The 13,649-nt window shown below is 41.7% G+C and overlaps 1 protein-coding gene across 2 annotated transcripts; it reads left to right on the top strand.

Annotated features, from left to right (window-relative positions):
- Positions 1 to 478: 478 nt before the first annotated feature.
- aif1l (allograft inflammatory factor 1-like) lies at positions 479 to 13,229 on the top strand. 2 transcript variants are annotated; one of them, XM_069700879.1, is made up of 6 exons: positions 479 to 615; positions 804 to 865; positions 2,940 to 3,006; positions 7,713 to 7,754; positions 8,952 to 9,117; positions 11,628 to 13,229. In XM_069700879.1, exons 1-6 carry the CDS (start codon positions 597 to 599, stop codon positions 11,713 to 11,715), a joined length of 444 nt encoding a protein of 147 aa, XP_069556980.1. In that variant the 5' UTR covers positions 479 to 596; the 3' UTR covers positions 11,716 to 13,229. The 2 variants fall into 2 exon arrangements, with proteins under 2 accessions (XP_069556980.1, XP_069556981.1); XM_069700880.1 differs by lacking the exons at positions 479 to 615; positions 804 to 865 and adding an exon at positions 994 to 1,085.
- Positions 13,230 to 13,649: the final 420 nt, after the last annotated feature.

Genomic DNA, 13,649 nt, shown 5'->3' with positions numbered 1-13,649 from the left:
AAACATGTAAAGTAAATATGTAAAAATGCAATCCAATTTTGTTTTCTTCTTTCCTTAGTTTATATACTTACAAAAGTCACCAAGGTAAAAGTCAATATTTCAAACTGTGAGCAATGTGTGTGTGTACCTTTTAACCAAGATGTTAAAAGAAAGGAGGCATATGAACTCTGGGAGGCTGTAGTGTGTATTAGTGACATTTGGTTTAATAAACCATTTCTCCAAAAAAAAAAAAAGAGATGAATTTCCCAGGTCAATAATTGTTCGTTGCAGTTCGCTATTTTTTTTTCATCAACTTCGTATTTAATGATGTTTCACGGTACGGTGCGTCAGCGTAAAATTAAGATGGTTTAAAATGTACTTCAAAATCAAAACGTATTGTCATGACTGTGAACAGGGTCGATCTAGGTCAATAGTTTATTTTGAAAGGTCTCACCGGATGTCCTACTCGTTATTACGTCCGTCTTGACACCGGTGCCGTGTGGCCCGTCGAGCCCAATCTCTTGATAGGAGTGTTCCCACCGGCGGACAGTCGCTGCAGCCCTCTGGCTCGGATATTTTCCGTTTTCTGGATCTATACGTCACAGATAAATTCCGGGATGCCTTCAAATGTCCAAGGTAATAAATAACACGGCGGCGGGGAGCCTGGTCCTCTTTCCCGGGGGGGGGGGGTTCAGCTTCATGTCTGCCGCCAGCTGACGCTTAAGAGTCTCCACAATAGAGCATCAGAGGCCGACCGACGAAGCGAAGCCTGTATCGATATTAACGAGCTGTTTATTCTAATAAACACATTTTCCTTCTTGCAGGTGGGAAAGCCTTCGGGCTGTTAAAGGAGCAGCAAAGGCAAAAACTGGAAGAAGTAAACAAGGTATGCGTGTTCCCTTTATTTGAAACGAGCGTCTCCGACGGCACTTCACGGGAATTTGAATTTAATGAGCTCGCGTACACTTGACTTGGCATTGGCCTTGTTTTTTTTTTCTCTTTTTAGCTCCCAGGATTTGTGGCATTCAGGTTTATCTGTCTCAGTGGCGCTGTGAATAATTAATTACCCCCCCAAATTCCGTCCACACACAAGAGGAGAGCTCACCGTAAACGCATGTTATTGATTTCCCCCCCTCCCCTCGCAGTCTGGTGGCACTTGTTGAATGGCTGCATGCTGCCACACATTTCTGTGCGTAATTCCCTCTGACCCGATCAGATCGATCTGCTCATCGCTGGTAGGAAGCATTTCAAGCGTGTTTTTTTTGGTTGTTGTTGTCGTTTTTGTGGCTGCTCCGATGGGAAACAGGTGTTTTGAACATAACACGAGGGCCCTTGTGTTGTCTGTTAACTGCAGTGCAGATTAACGAGACGTCTGTATAATCTCTTTTTTTTTTTTTTTCTCCCCCTCCTTTATTTTTGGGCTGGCCGCCTGTCATCAGATCACTTCAGCGGCCACATGGAGAGCAGGTCGCGGCAGGAGGGAGCGCCTGTGACATTTATGTCCACGACACTCGCCTGTTCCCTTTTATCCACAGCTTTCATATTCTTCATTTGCTCCCGAGAGAAATGACCCCTGCTTCCTCAACGGCTAGATCTAAAAATAACAGCTGTGCTGTGATTAAATCCAGTTGTTTTTTTGTTTTTTTGGTACTGTGACATCCATTTCATCCCATTGTATTAACATGGGTGCGTTTGCATTAGTGGAATCTGTTGTGATGAAACTTCAAATCCGAGCAGTGTTATTGATGTGGGGGTTATTCAGATGGGAAGATGCTGATACAATGACTCAAACAATCAAGACATTAAACTGGGAGTGATCGTGGTGGATGTATTACGTTATTTCATTACACCAAAGCCATCCGATTCCTCTGACATTGGCCAATCACAAATATATTGTATCGGTGTATAAAGTTGGTCTTGATGAAAACTTTTTTTTTTTAATGCAGAAAAAGATGCCTGTGGCACATTGTTATAGTTGTGTTTTTTTGAAATAGTCATTATGATTATTTAATGCCTGAGGAAGTTCGCTGTTTCATTGCACTGATGTCAGTGTGGACTGCAAACTGAAATATCCCGCTTCCACCTCCCAAGTGTCAAAAGTGTTTAATAAACACATTTGATGGATCACTTACAAAAACCTGTGTTTATATACGTACATACTTCATGTACAGTGAAGTGTACAGTGTTATGTATGAATACTTGGCGATTTATCGGCAGACCCCAAAAAAAAAAAAAAATCCAGAAGTCTCTCGCACATTACAAACGAATGGGCCAAACTAATTGAGAAATGATTTGATGAAGAAAATCTTTGTTCATTTCGGCCCTAAAATGCTCATCTGAATCTCATATTTAAACCTGCGTAGTGTGAAACTTCTAGATTTCCTGCCTTGAACTGCTGCCGCCGCACTTGTTTCAACTGTGACTTTGGAAGGACGTCCCTTCGTGGGAGCTGCGGGAGTGATTCAGCACCGCTGAGTCAGTCGTGCCTGATAAACATCCAGTTGTGGTGTTGATCCTCTTCACCCTTAATTACAGGCTTGACAGACAGATAGAGGCCATCGCAGGGAACAGCCTGGGTCTCTCTCTCTGGCTTCTCTCTCCTTTCTGTGAAGATGGAAGTCGACTCCCACATGGCATATTGCATCATTATAAATTAATTAGAGGAGCTCCCCTCAGGCTCCTTCGTACCCCTGTGAGGTGTCCCAATTAATGCACACGGTGATAAGTAATGACAATCCAGGGAGAAGAACATTTTAAGATTGTGAGTCATCGCTCTCAAGTTGACATTTTTTGACAGGACACAGTCAGATTAACGTGCTTAATGTTGTCATCTGTGTGTGGGCTTTTTCTGCTGCGTGTTCTTCTCTAGAAATGGACTCAGAGTCCAGTTTCATCAAAGCTGGTAAAACTCTCTGATCAGTTTCCGTTGACCCGTCTCTCCTCCTCCTCCTCCTCCTCAGGAATACATGGAGGACCAGAAATACAGGGATGAAGACGACCTGGCCGAAAAATTGGAAGGTTTTAAAAGTAAGCAAATCCAGTCTTTCCCTCCCTTGTGTCGTTTGTGTGGTTGACTTTTTTTGAGAGTAAAGTTCTTTTGTTTTCTTGGCTTTTGTTCTATCCGCTGCCTTTGTTTATTGGTTAGTAGGCTACGCACACACACACACACACACACACACACACACACACACACACACACACACACACACACACACACACACACACACACACACACACACACACACACACAGGCCCCTATTTTTGCCCTATATTGTTTTTCTCCGCGGGACAGACTGACTGCAGTGATTTTCTAAAAGATTTGCAAGGCCAAGTCCTCATGGCCTGGGAGGAATGTGCTGGGGCGTTCCTCTGCTTGTTGTTACAATATTCAGAACTTTGCTGGGTAAACTCGTAGCTCCTGGGAACACGAAGAACATCGCTACTTCCTAATTACGGAAATCAAACTGCCCGATTTTCCCAAAGAACTCCTTCCCCGTTCCTTAAATATTACATGCGTATGCATTTCATACAGGAAAAGTATTCTGTTTTTTTTTTTTTTTTTCATTTTGTTGTATTTTAGAGTAATTTATGGCTGTTTATTCTCATAAGGGGGCTTAAGTCTTGAAATGAGAAATATGCATCTGGTGTCCTACTTACATTACCGGCTTGCTGGAGGAAATGGAGCAGTAATATAAACAGAAAGAGGGCCCGACACCCAGGTCCTGGGAGGTTTGCTCTTTTCCACAGTGTCCCAGTGACCCAGAGGTCAGCGTCTTAACATTGCTTTTAACGACCAACCGAATCACGTCAGTGCAACGCATGACCAAGTAAATTCTTAAACATATAGCTGTAAGGTTAGGACGCCTATCGCATGTTAAACACGGTTATTCCCCTGCTTTTCCTCCACATTTCCTGTCTGTCTCGACTGCTCCTGTCTAAGAAAGTTCAAATGCTCTCAAAAATAAACTCATATTTTTGCTCATAAAGACCGCAGCAAGTATTTTCTCAATCAATTTTTGATAATTGGATGAATTTAAATTTGAAAATATGTTTTGGGTGAATTAGAAACTTATAGTAAACTTTATAGTTATTAGTAGGTAGTGGTGTGGATGAATAACTGCACCAAAACCTACTGGAAGGTGTCCTGCAGCGTTTTATAGTGTAGTGAATTTCCCTGAAATAAGGATCCTCCACGAACAACAGAAATGATAACGTGTTCAGAAAATGTATTTATGCTACATTGCGGAACAGGAAAGCACCATTTTATTCTGCTGCTTATCTTTTCGATAAATATTTGTAGTTGTCGGATCACGAGTGAAACAAACTAACAGAGTGGAGCGCCTCTTTTCGAGTTAGCTGAATTCTTGTGTTACCACCAGATTTGATTTAGATGTTATCTGCCAGCGATGATGACTTGTTGTTTTGTTGCCACTTGTTTTGTTCTTTTCGTTCCTCCCAAGTGGGAGATATTGTTGCTCTTCTATTATGATATCTTCGAGTTTGATGACATGAATGGTTTCTCCCACTCCGCTGCTTGCAGTTACACGCTCCGTCATCATCATCCTCCCACTCCCCGCCTCCTCTTTGTCATCAGGACAATCTGAGACTCAGTCACGTTAGGAAAATTTGAAGAGAGCGAAAAGCGTGACAAAAGTCCAGATGAATTCATTTGTTAAACTGTTATTATTCCTCTTTGTCATTCTTCTGCTTGGTAGATAATTATGCTGCAACTTTTGGAAATGCCAAGTTATGCCGCGGGGTTTCACATCGAGTGCTGCTTTCTTGTAACCTGTATTTGTTTACATTTTGGCAGATTAACACCAGCGAAATTCTGCTGAGCCCAAGGTGTCTCACAACTTTCGGTGAATTCCTTCGATAACAAGAAAAGTTCTGGAGTTACAAGGGACTTTTTTTTTTTTTTTTTTTTCCCCTGTGATTTCTCAGCTGCGTCAGCTATGCTACACCAAACCTCTCTAATCAATATCCATGATGAAACCCTAAAGACATCAGTTCTCTTAAAAAAAAAAAATTGCAATTTCCTGTGTGTGTGGAAAGCTTGGCGGGAGAGAGCACATTAGTTTACGATTTCAAAGTCTGCAAATATGGAATTTTTACTTATATTAGTGTTGCACAATCAAGTGTAATGGTTGAACAAAAAAAAAAGGAGGTAATTACAGTCAAATGTGTTCGTTCTTTTTGTTGCTGTTTGTATGTCCCCGAGACAATGTGCAGCTCACCATATCTGTCATATTGCAAGTTTGAAACCTTTGCAGATTATAATTTCCCAATGTTTGCTCAGTGTCGTGGCGTTTTATAACTTCATAGGAGTACAACGGTTATTGTTTTTTTTTTTTATTATTCGTCAGTCTCAAATAGACAAATAGGAAGGAGAAGGGAAATCACGTTGTTTTTGGAAGGAGCCGAAGCCTGTATTGAAGGGTCAGTGTCTTTTAAAGGGATGGGAAAATTCTTTGTTTATCTGCAGGTCAAAGTGGCAGAGGAAGTCAGTTAAGTCATCACCTAATTCAGCTTTTTTTTTTTTATCAGCAAGTTTTTTTTCCTTGTCCAAATGGAAAACCCCTAAAATGACAGCTGCCAAAGTGGTTCGTAGACAAACGCACAAACGAACAACTTAAATCAAAACGCCATCGCAGACCTCTGTATGAATGTCAAAGAAAAACAGAAAGAAACACAATAAAAGTTGAGGCTTTGATGCCACTGTCATTTTGTCACATCAGTCGCTGAAGGAATCGGAGTCAGAAGGAAATGACGAAGACACGAGTTTTGTCCACTTGAGCCATTTTCTGTGGCCGCAGATGATCAACATGCTGCACTACAACAAGTGGATTTGAAAAGTCCTCTGTGTTTGTGTTTGTGTGTGTGTGTGTGTGTGTGTGTGTGTGTGTGTGTGTGTGTGTGTGTGTGTGTGTGTGTGTGTGTGTGTGTGTGTGTGTGTGTGTGTGTGTGTGTGTGGAGGCGGCGGCCCAGTCCTCAGAGTTTACAAACAGGGTTGGCATTGTCCTGTCCCACTCCTCATGGGTTCACACAGTTCCCTCTTTCTCTCTACACACACACACACACACACACACACACACACACACACACACACACACACACACACACACACACACACACACACACACACACACACACACACACACACACACACACAGAGCTCCCATTGTGGGACAGAAATAGCAAGTGTAATCTGACTAAAGTGCTGCTTTGGACGAAAGGAGAATGGGCAGATTTTTAGGGAGAAGCGGGAAAATGTCTGGTTTTGCTGCTGCATAGTCGCAGTTATGTTAACAATGTGCATTTATAATTCAATACAAATGCAGTGGTTGATATTTACTATTTAATCGCAAAGCTGTGTGTGGTTTTAAAACTACCTTGAATTGATTTGATACTACAAGTAATCATCTGGACTATTCTAGTACAAATATTAAACTGTGGCTCAGCATTCTATAGTTGGACATAAAGTTGACTTATTAATGTGAAAGCTTTACGTTTTAGCTCAAGTTTTACCAGACCGCCAACACATTTGCTGATAAACACATAGTTATGCGGTGAGTAATTTATTCACTTTCTTACCAAGAGTCAGAAGAGAATCGAGCTGCAAGGATTCCACTATTCGTCGATAAAGTGACGAAAAATGAATCTGACTGCAACTATTTTGACAAACAATTAATGGTCAAAGTTTTTCAAAAGGAAAACTGCTGGCAATTTCTGGTCCCAGCATCCCGAATGTGAGGATTTTGATACTTTTATTTGTCGTGATAGTAAACTGAAAACCTTTTTTGATATTTTATAGACGGAGTGATTGAGAAAATAATTGTCATACTAATCCATTATGGACAAAATAATTAGTTGCAGTCGTTTTGAAGTAACTTGATACCCTTTCCATGTCTGTCCGTTACACATGGTTTATTGTTTACCTTCAGACAGAGCCAAGCTAGCTGGTTAGCTTGACGCTAAACTGGCAGCTTAAAAGTTTTCTCACTCGAGCTTTATTTATTTCTTCCCTTGGCGAGAGAGAAAATATGTGTATTTGCCCAAATTTAGGGACCAATTTTTTAATGCTAAGTGACTTCCTGCGTGTACTGTACATTGCTCTTTGCTAATAAAAGACAAATAACATTTGGTGTCGACAAAAAAAGTAGGATGTAAAAGCACCGACATAGTATAATGTTTTTAAAACGTCTTTAAATGACTTTAATGATCGCTTGCTTCTGGCAACCATCTTTAGTTTGTGTGCGTGTTGCCAAGCTAGAAGGATCAGATTTAATTCGAGCGAGTGCTTCTGAAAGGGGAAATCTCTGCAGCCGAGCTTCACAACATTTTTCAGCCCAAACGTCTTTGTTCTCCTTCCTGAATGCTGTTTGAACTCCGAGTACTCCTTTTTTAACTTCCTGACCCTTTGTCCTTAATCTGCCTTCGCACGTCAACTCCACTCAGCCACACTTCGCCCGCCTCCCACCCTCAGCCACGCTAAAAGAAAACACACTCCCAGAAACCCACCTGTCGTGATCAGCTGTTTGCGTCTCTCCCTTTTTGCCCGGTCGGCTGTCGGCAGAGAGTGCGAGACAGTGAGCTCACTGGACAGTGTGTGCGTTAACTGTTGTGCTGACATGTGAGATGGTGCTTGTAAAAATGTTGTCGTGGTGATGTGTGAGGTGAGGGTGAATTCATCACTGTTCGTAATAGGCTCCTGTGTGTGTTTTGTTCTGCAGATAAATATGCTGAGTTTGACCTGAATGACCAAGGAGAGATCGGTGAGTAATTAGCAGCTCTAAAACACCAGCTGCACCCCAGATAACAACTGCCAGCCGACCCGTCAGCGCTGCCGACATGAGGGAGCAGTAATTAATACTGTGTGTGTATTGTCTGGTCACTGTGAGCACCGGGCTCCAGCAGGCTCATGTGTCCTGTACGTAAAACGAAAATGAAAAAGTACACCCGTGTGAAAGCCCTTCAGTTCATGAGGCAAAGTGTCGGACAGAAGGTACAGTATATAGTCCGTCTGTCCTAAAAAAAAAAAAACGTGTATATCGGCGACATATCTTTAATATGGTACTAAACTCAGATGCTTGACCCACCGCCGTGGTCAACGTTTGAAATATTTCAACACTTAATTTTTGGATTTCCATGAAATTTGGTCAATTTTTCACAGATGTCTTATTAAATAACGGGGGGGAAAAAAACTATACTACTAAAATTACAATATATTAACTAACCATACAACAGAAGATGAACTTCCGTGGCCTCCAACATTTCTGGAAACATTCGCAAACACGTCACAACTCATGAACTCTAAACTTTTTGAAAATTCCCAGGTCAGTGAATACCACAAGAGGGGGGATGATCATATGGACATAATAAACATGACCCTGTTTGAAGTCAGCAAAAATAAGATGGAAAACGGGACCCAGGTGTACAATATTCAGAGTTTTCTTTTACTAATGTTGTTTTAAGATTTTTTTTTTTCTGACGGTTATTTAGTCATTTACTTCCAATAACTCGAGACTCATACATGAGACAGATTAAAAATAAAGAGTAGTCAACGCAGTGGCATTTACATTTTTAATCCCAAGTATAGGCCATGGTCCCAACACTCTAGAGCCTTTATTTCCCATAATGCAATTCAAAAGCATCTTTCATTAGAGCATCCCCTGCTCCTAAATGCTCCACCATATAAAGCAGGTTTTTAAAGCAATTCTGATGACATCATCAGAATTGGACATCAGTCAGCTGTCTCCAGTGCCAACGCACACATTACACTCCTTTTTTTTTTTTTTTTTTTTTTTTCAGAGGCTGACTAGCGCTCCTAATAATGAATAGACTGAACTTTGAACTGGTGGAGTGCCTCATCCAAATGTTGTTGAAATGAAATGAGAAAGACAGACTCAAACTTGGATACGTATACAAAAAAGCTGATCGTGGATGTGATTGTCGACTCCACCTTGTCTCAGATCTGATGGGTCTGAAGCGGATGATGGAGAAGCTCGGGGTGCCCAAGACCCACTTGGAGTTGAAAAAGATGATCATGGAGGTGACGGGCGGCAGCAGCAGCAACACTATCGACTACAGGGACTTTGTCAAGATGATGCTGGGCAAGCGCTCGGCGGTGCTCAAACTGTAAGTACACCGCTGTGTGTCTGCGTGCGGTGTGTGCGACGTTGTCTATCACATGCAGCGTATCTGCAGACTGTCTGCAAAAAAGCACCTGCCGCTTCATTGTGTGTGTTCATGTGTCTCCGAGGGAGGACGTGCGTGTCGTGTGCTGCGTCAGCCAGTTGGGTAGCGATAATGCATTTGGTAGTTAATCGCCTTGGCAACAAAACCTATCTATGTAGCCTATCCATAGTCAACTCATCCTTGCCTTTAGCTGGGATCATGTGCTTAGGTAACTAATAATAGGCTTATTAGTCACTGACGGTCACGTAGTGCAACCGAAAACATTGAAATTCTGTCAAGAAATTGTCATTTCACACTAGAAATTATGTCTTTTTGAATGTATTGATTATAGTTTTTCTGTGTTCTCTGGTGGCTGTGGTGATATATTCCTGTCCGTGTTAAATTGGGTTAGTGTAGCCGGTGTAAGCCTTTTAAAGCAGCCCTGCACTGGGTCAGCATGCAGAAGCCAGAGCCCGTATGGTTGCTGCTGCTGCTGCATATCAGCTCTGCAGGACTAAGCTGGCTGGACCCCTCACTGGACAAATCTCATAATCCCAACAACACCAAGCACAGGAAATGTATAACTTTTCAAAAAGTGTATCCTGTAATCCCACAGCTGCTATTTATACATACGTCACTCCCTCCCGGCATGTCATGTCCAGTCGGTCACTTATTACTTACGGTACTCTAGGGAGATTAATATTGGTAATATTTTCACCCAGAGAAAGGCACGTCAGTCATCATATTTTATTTTGGACATAGTGAGTGTTTAAAGAGAAGGTAAAATCTCATTCGTTTTACTACACAGATTTGGTATCAGTATTTTGATTTTGCGACGTACATGTAATATGTTGCGACATACGTGTAATATGTTGCGACGTACATGTGATATGTTGCTTCTTCTGATGAAAAGTTAGTAATTGTCGTCTGTGAATTTGTCTGCATACAGAGAGCATCTCCGTGGTTTTTCTTATCTGTAACTGGCAGCTTCCTGGACCTGCTGATAGCAGCGAAGGCCCACAACGCCTCTGATTTCTGCGGCTGATTTCTGTCTGCGAGGGGAGCGAGAAGTCCAGGAAAACAAAACTGCTTTAGAATGGTGCCATTCAAAGCATTTGGCAGCAAAACAATTGATTTAGTTGCAATTAGAGGAAAAAATGATTGAGGTCAGGCTGCACAATTGGGCTCAGTCAGCATTAGAAGCAATACCCCCCAAGTACAAAAGGACTCGCAGTCGTTGTGGTGTGTTTGACCAAGATTTGGAATGACAGGCGAGGCAGACGGTGAGCGATCTTGACACGAAATCTGTTGGTGGTTTGAGGCTTTACACGAAGCAAAATTCAGCTTTTTTTCAGTGATACTCTGGTCATGCTGCACGGCCTTTGTGCAGCCAGTCAGTAACTCATTTATTTTCAAAAACAGGACATCTATCGGATTGATCTTTGAATCAACGGTGGTTAATTGATGAATATCAGTGGTGACCTGACATGCAGCACTGGGGGGCAGAGGCGGTATCAATAAGTGAGTGAGAGCGGTTGCCAGAGAGATTGGCCGGAGTCGCTGAGTGCCGGTTTCCTCGTCGGGATCATTGCTCCTTATGGGCTTAGTGGAGCTTTGCAGACTTCTCCAAAAAAGGAAATTAAAGACAGGCATTCGCTCTGAATAGCTCCTGTCAGCTCACTCACTTTGCCTTTAACCGCTGTTCCCCTCATTCCCTCTGCGGTTTCCCTTCATTCTTTTCCTTTCACTTAGTGCACCGCCACTTCATACCATGACTGTAAGTGTGGCTCTACTTACCCTCCGATTTTTCTTTACCTTTTTCTTTCACCTCTTTTACAACCTTTTATTTACCTTCTGTCTCCCTAATTTAAATTTAGATAGACATTTCACTGACTTCATGCCTCTCTCCATGGTGCTGAAGGCACGAAGCCAATTCTCTTTGTGTCTATTTGTATCTGTTTCATTTCACTTGAAAAAAAAAAGTGATTAATTAGTTTTGTACTAGTTTCTGACTTTCAGGATGTTGCTGCTTTTCTTTGTCCCATGACAGTGAATTGATCATTTTTTTGGGCCGTATAAAACCAGCTAATTTAGGACTTCAACTTGGCTTATATAGGATACAGCCATTGGTGACGTCAACCAGTGTTACTACTGCAGGCGTATTACATCACACCAAAGCAACCGTGAAGTTTGCCCTCGTTATTAAACTGGAATCAATTTAACAACTCACTAATGCAGCCCCAGAAATCACCCCGAACTCTGCACCTGCCACAAAACAAATCCAGAAAATATCTGAGCAAGGATCTACACAACCACCAGTTTAAAATGATTTGAATCGCAAAGGGATGAGATGCGGATGAGAATGTGAATTATGTAGAATATTATGTTTCACTTTTTCACCACTTCCTGACTCCTCTCTCTCTCTCTCTCTCTCTCTCTCTCTCTCTCTCTCTCTCTCTCTCTCGCCACAGAGTTTTAATTTTCGAAGACAAAGCCAACAGCTCTCCCTGCAAGCCCGACGGACCCCCTCCGAAGCGGGACATCGCTAGCCTGCCTTAAGTGTCGATGTCGGCTTCCAGACCTGCTCGCAGAGCAGAGGGACCATCAGCGGTTGCGTGGACTAACATGTGGAGTGTCGTGTTAATGTGACACCAGTGGTCGGGGAAGTTATGTTGTGACGTGTGCGAGGTTTCTGTTATTTGGAAGACTTGAGCCCAAAACTCACTAAATGATGTTTGACTGTGAATATTTGTATTCCTCTTAATTATTATTATTTTATTTTTTTTCCTTAATTAAAATGTAGCAGTGATAGTTTTACATGTAATCAGCTTGATAAGTCAAATTTTTGTAGTGTGTGTTTTGTGGTTAAATTTTAAGGGAAGACTCAAAGAATTCACCACAGGGTTGCTCTTCCCTCCGTGTTGATCTGTTTCCTTTCTGGGACGCTTTCAGTGTAACGACGTGAGAGTACAACGCTTTTGAAGAAGCACAAGGAAAAGAAACAGTTTGTGTGCGTGCGTGCGTGTGTGTGTGTGTGTTTTTGTGTCTTTTTTTTTTTTGCACTGTCCTCAGTGGTCCTGCATGGTTTCCTGTCGGGCTAATCTTGGTCAACGTCTCGCTTTAGATCAGGTGCCAGAGATTACAGGCCATTTCCTCTGCGTCTTTGAGGCGAAATACTGATCTGGAATCAGTAACTAATGTTATCATGGCCACGTCATGATCTGTTTGAGTGTACCGCTATGCGTTTTGAATAATCACTCGCGCTCGTTAAGAAAAAGATCATGTTGACCGTGGTGTTTTCAGTTTCAGTACGTAGCTTGAAGAAACGGCTAGTTTGACTCCCGTTTTCGATCTGTGAGGTCAAAGCGCGGGTTCATTTTGGAAGGAGTGTGATTTACAAGCCCACAAGCAGAACAAATGTACATAATATGCTACACACAGTTCAATCATCGTCTTTCCAAGTGCCTCAACATGCAGATACTGTAGAGCTTCAGCGCGCAGTTTGAAGTAGGAGGAAGTGCACACAAGTGTTCCGTTCAAGCAGTCCTATTACCTTATTAATTCATGAAAAAAAAACAGGAAATAATGTACTTTTGGTATTTAGTAAGATAGTTTTAATGATTGTTGATTTCTATTGATATGTTTTGTTTTTGTTATTGGTTTCCACAATATTCCGAGTGAGTGACAGTCACTATTTTTAAATGTAGTTTGTATGTTTTCCCTTTCCTAACCATTATTTTATATGCCACTGCAAGCATTTAATCTGGGTGATTTCTCTCTTCGTCTTGGACTCATTTTCTCTCCCTGTATTGTTTGATCGGTCGGCCATCTTTCTTTTTTTTTTGTCGTCCTATCAGTTCTGTAATTTGTGCCTCTGTCTTTGTCTCCAGTGTAAAAATTGTTCCTCTCACTAACTATTTACTGTGAAATTGGTACTTCTACACATGACAAGTTTTATTCAATTTTGTTTGTTTTTAGTTTTGAGTCTGGTAGGTATTTTAAGCGTTTTAGTGTTGTAAAGATGCACATTGTTTGCAGACACCAAAGGAATTAAAAAATTATTCTTAACACTGCCCTGTTAAGTTTGAAGTTGTTCCCTGTTTAATGGAGATCTCGCTTTAAACGAGTGAACACTTTGAGTTCAGGTAAAAAGTGATGGCGTACTTTGCCTGGAGAGAGATTGGATGCGGTAATCTTCTTCCCTGTATGTCTCGCTCTGCAGTAGAATAAAAGCTGAGTGGCCTCGAACATACAAAGCGCTCCATAGTCGTAAAGATCGACTTCGATTTAAAAAAAAACCCTTGTGTTGTGAAAGATCACATTGCGACACATCTTTGGCTGTTGGTGCTGACAAATGCATAAAGATTGTGCATTAGTTTGGCGAACCCGAATCTCCGTGTTGCATCATCCTGTACAATGTGTGTGATTCTTTGACCGTCACTACTTGTTAAGTCACTTTCACTGTAATAATGCTTTCATTCCATGTTTTTATT

The sequence above is a fragment of the Brachyistius frenatus genome, unplaced genomic scaffold (genome assembly GCF_029030835.1).
Source record: "Brachyistius frenatus isolate BFR_SWC_R1_liver_20210118 unplaced genomic scaffold, ASM2903083v1 Contig_35, whole genome shotgun sequence".
Classification (NCBI taxonomy): Eukaryota; Metazoa; Chordata; class Actinopteri; family Embiotocidae; genus Brachyistius; species Brachyistius frenatus.
This window is presented reverse-complemented; position numbering and strand designations above follow the sequence as displayed.

Bases quoted from the DNA above. Each gene is read 5' to 3' on its own strand.
- aif1l (XM_069700879.1), top strand. The intron at 3,007-7,712 runs GTAAGCAAATCC...TTTGTTCTGCAG, and splicing joins AAAATTGGAAGGTTTTAAAA to ATAAATATGCTGAGTTTGAC. The intron at 7,755-8,951 runs GTGAGTAATTAG...ACCTTGTCTCAG, and splicing joins GAATGACCAAGGAGAGATCG to ATCTGATGGGTCTGAAGCGG.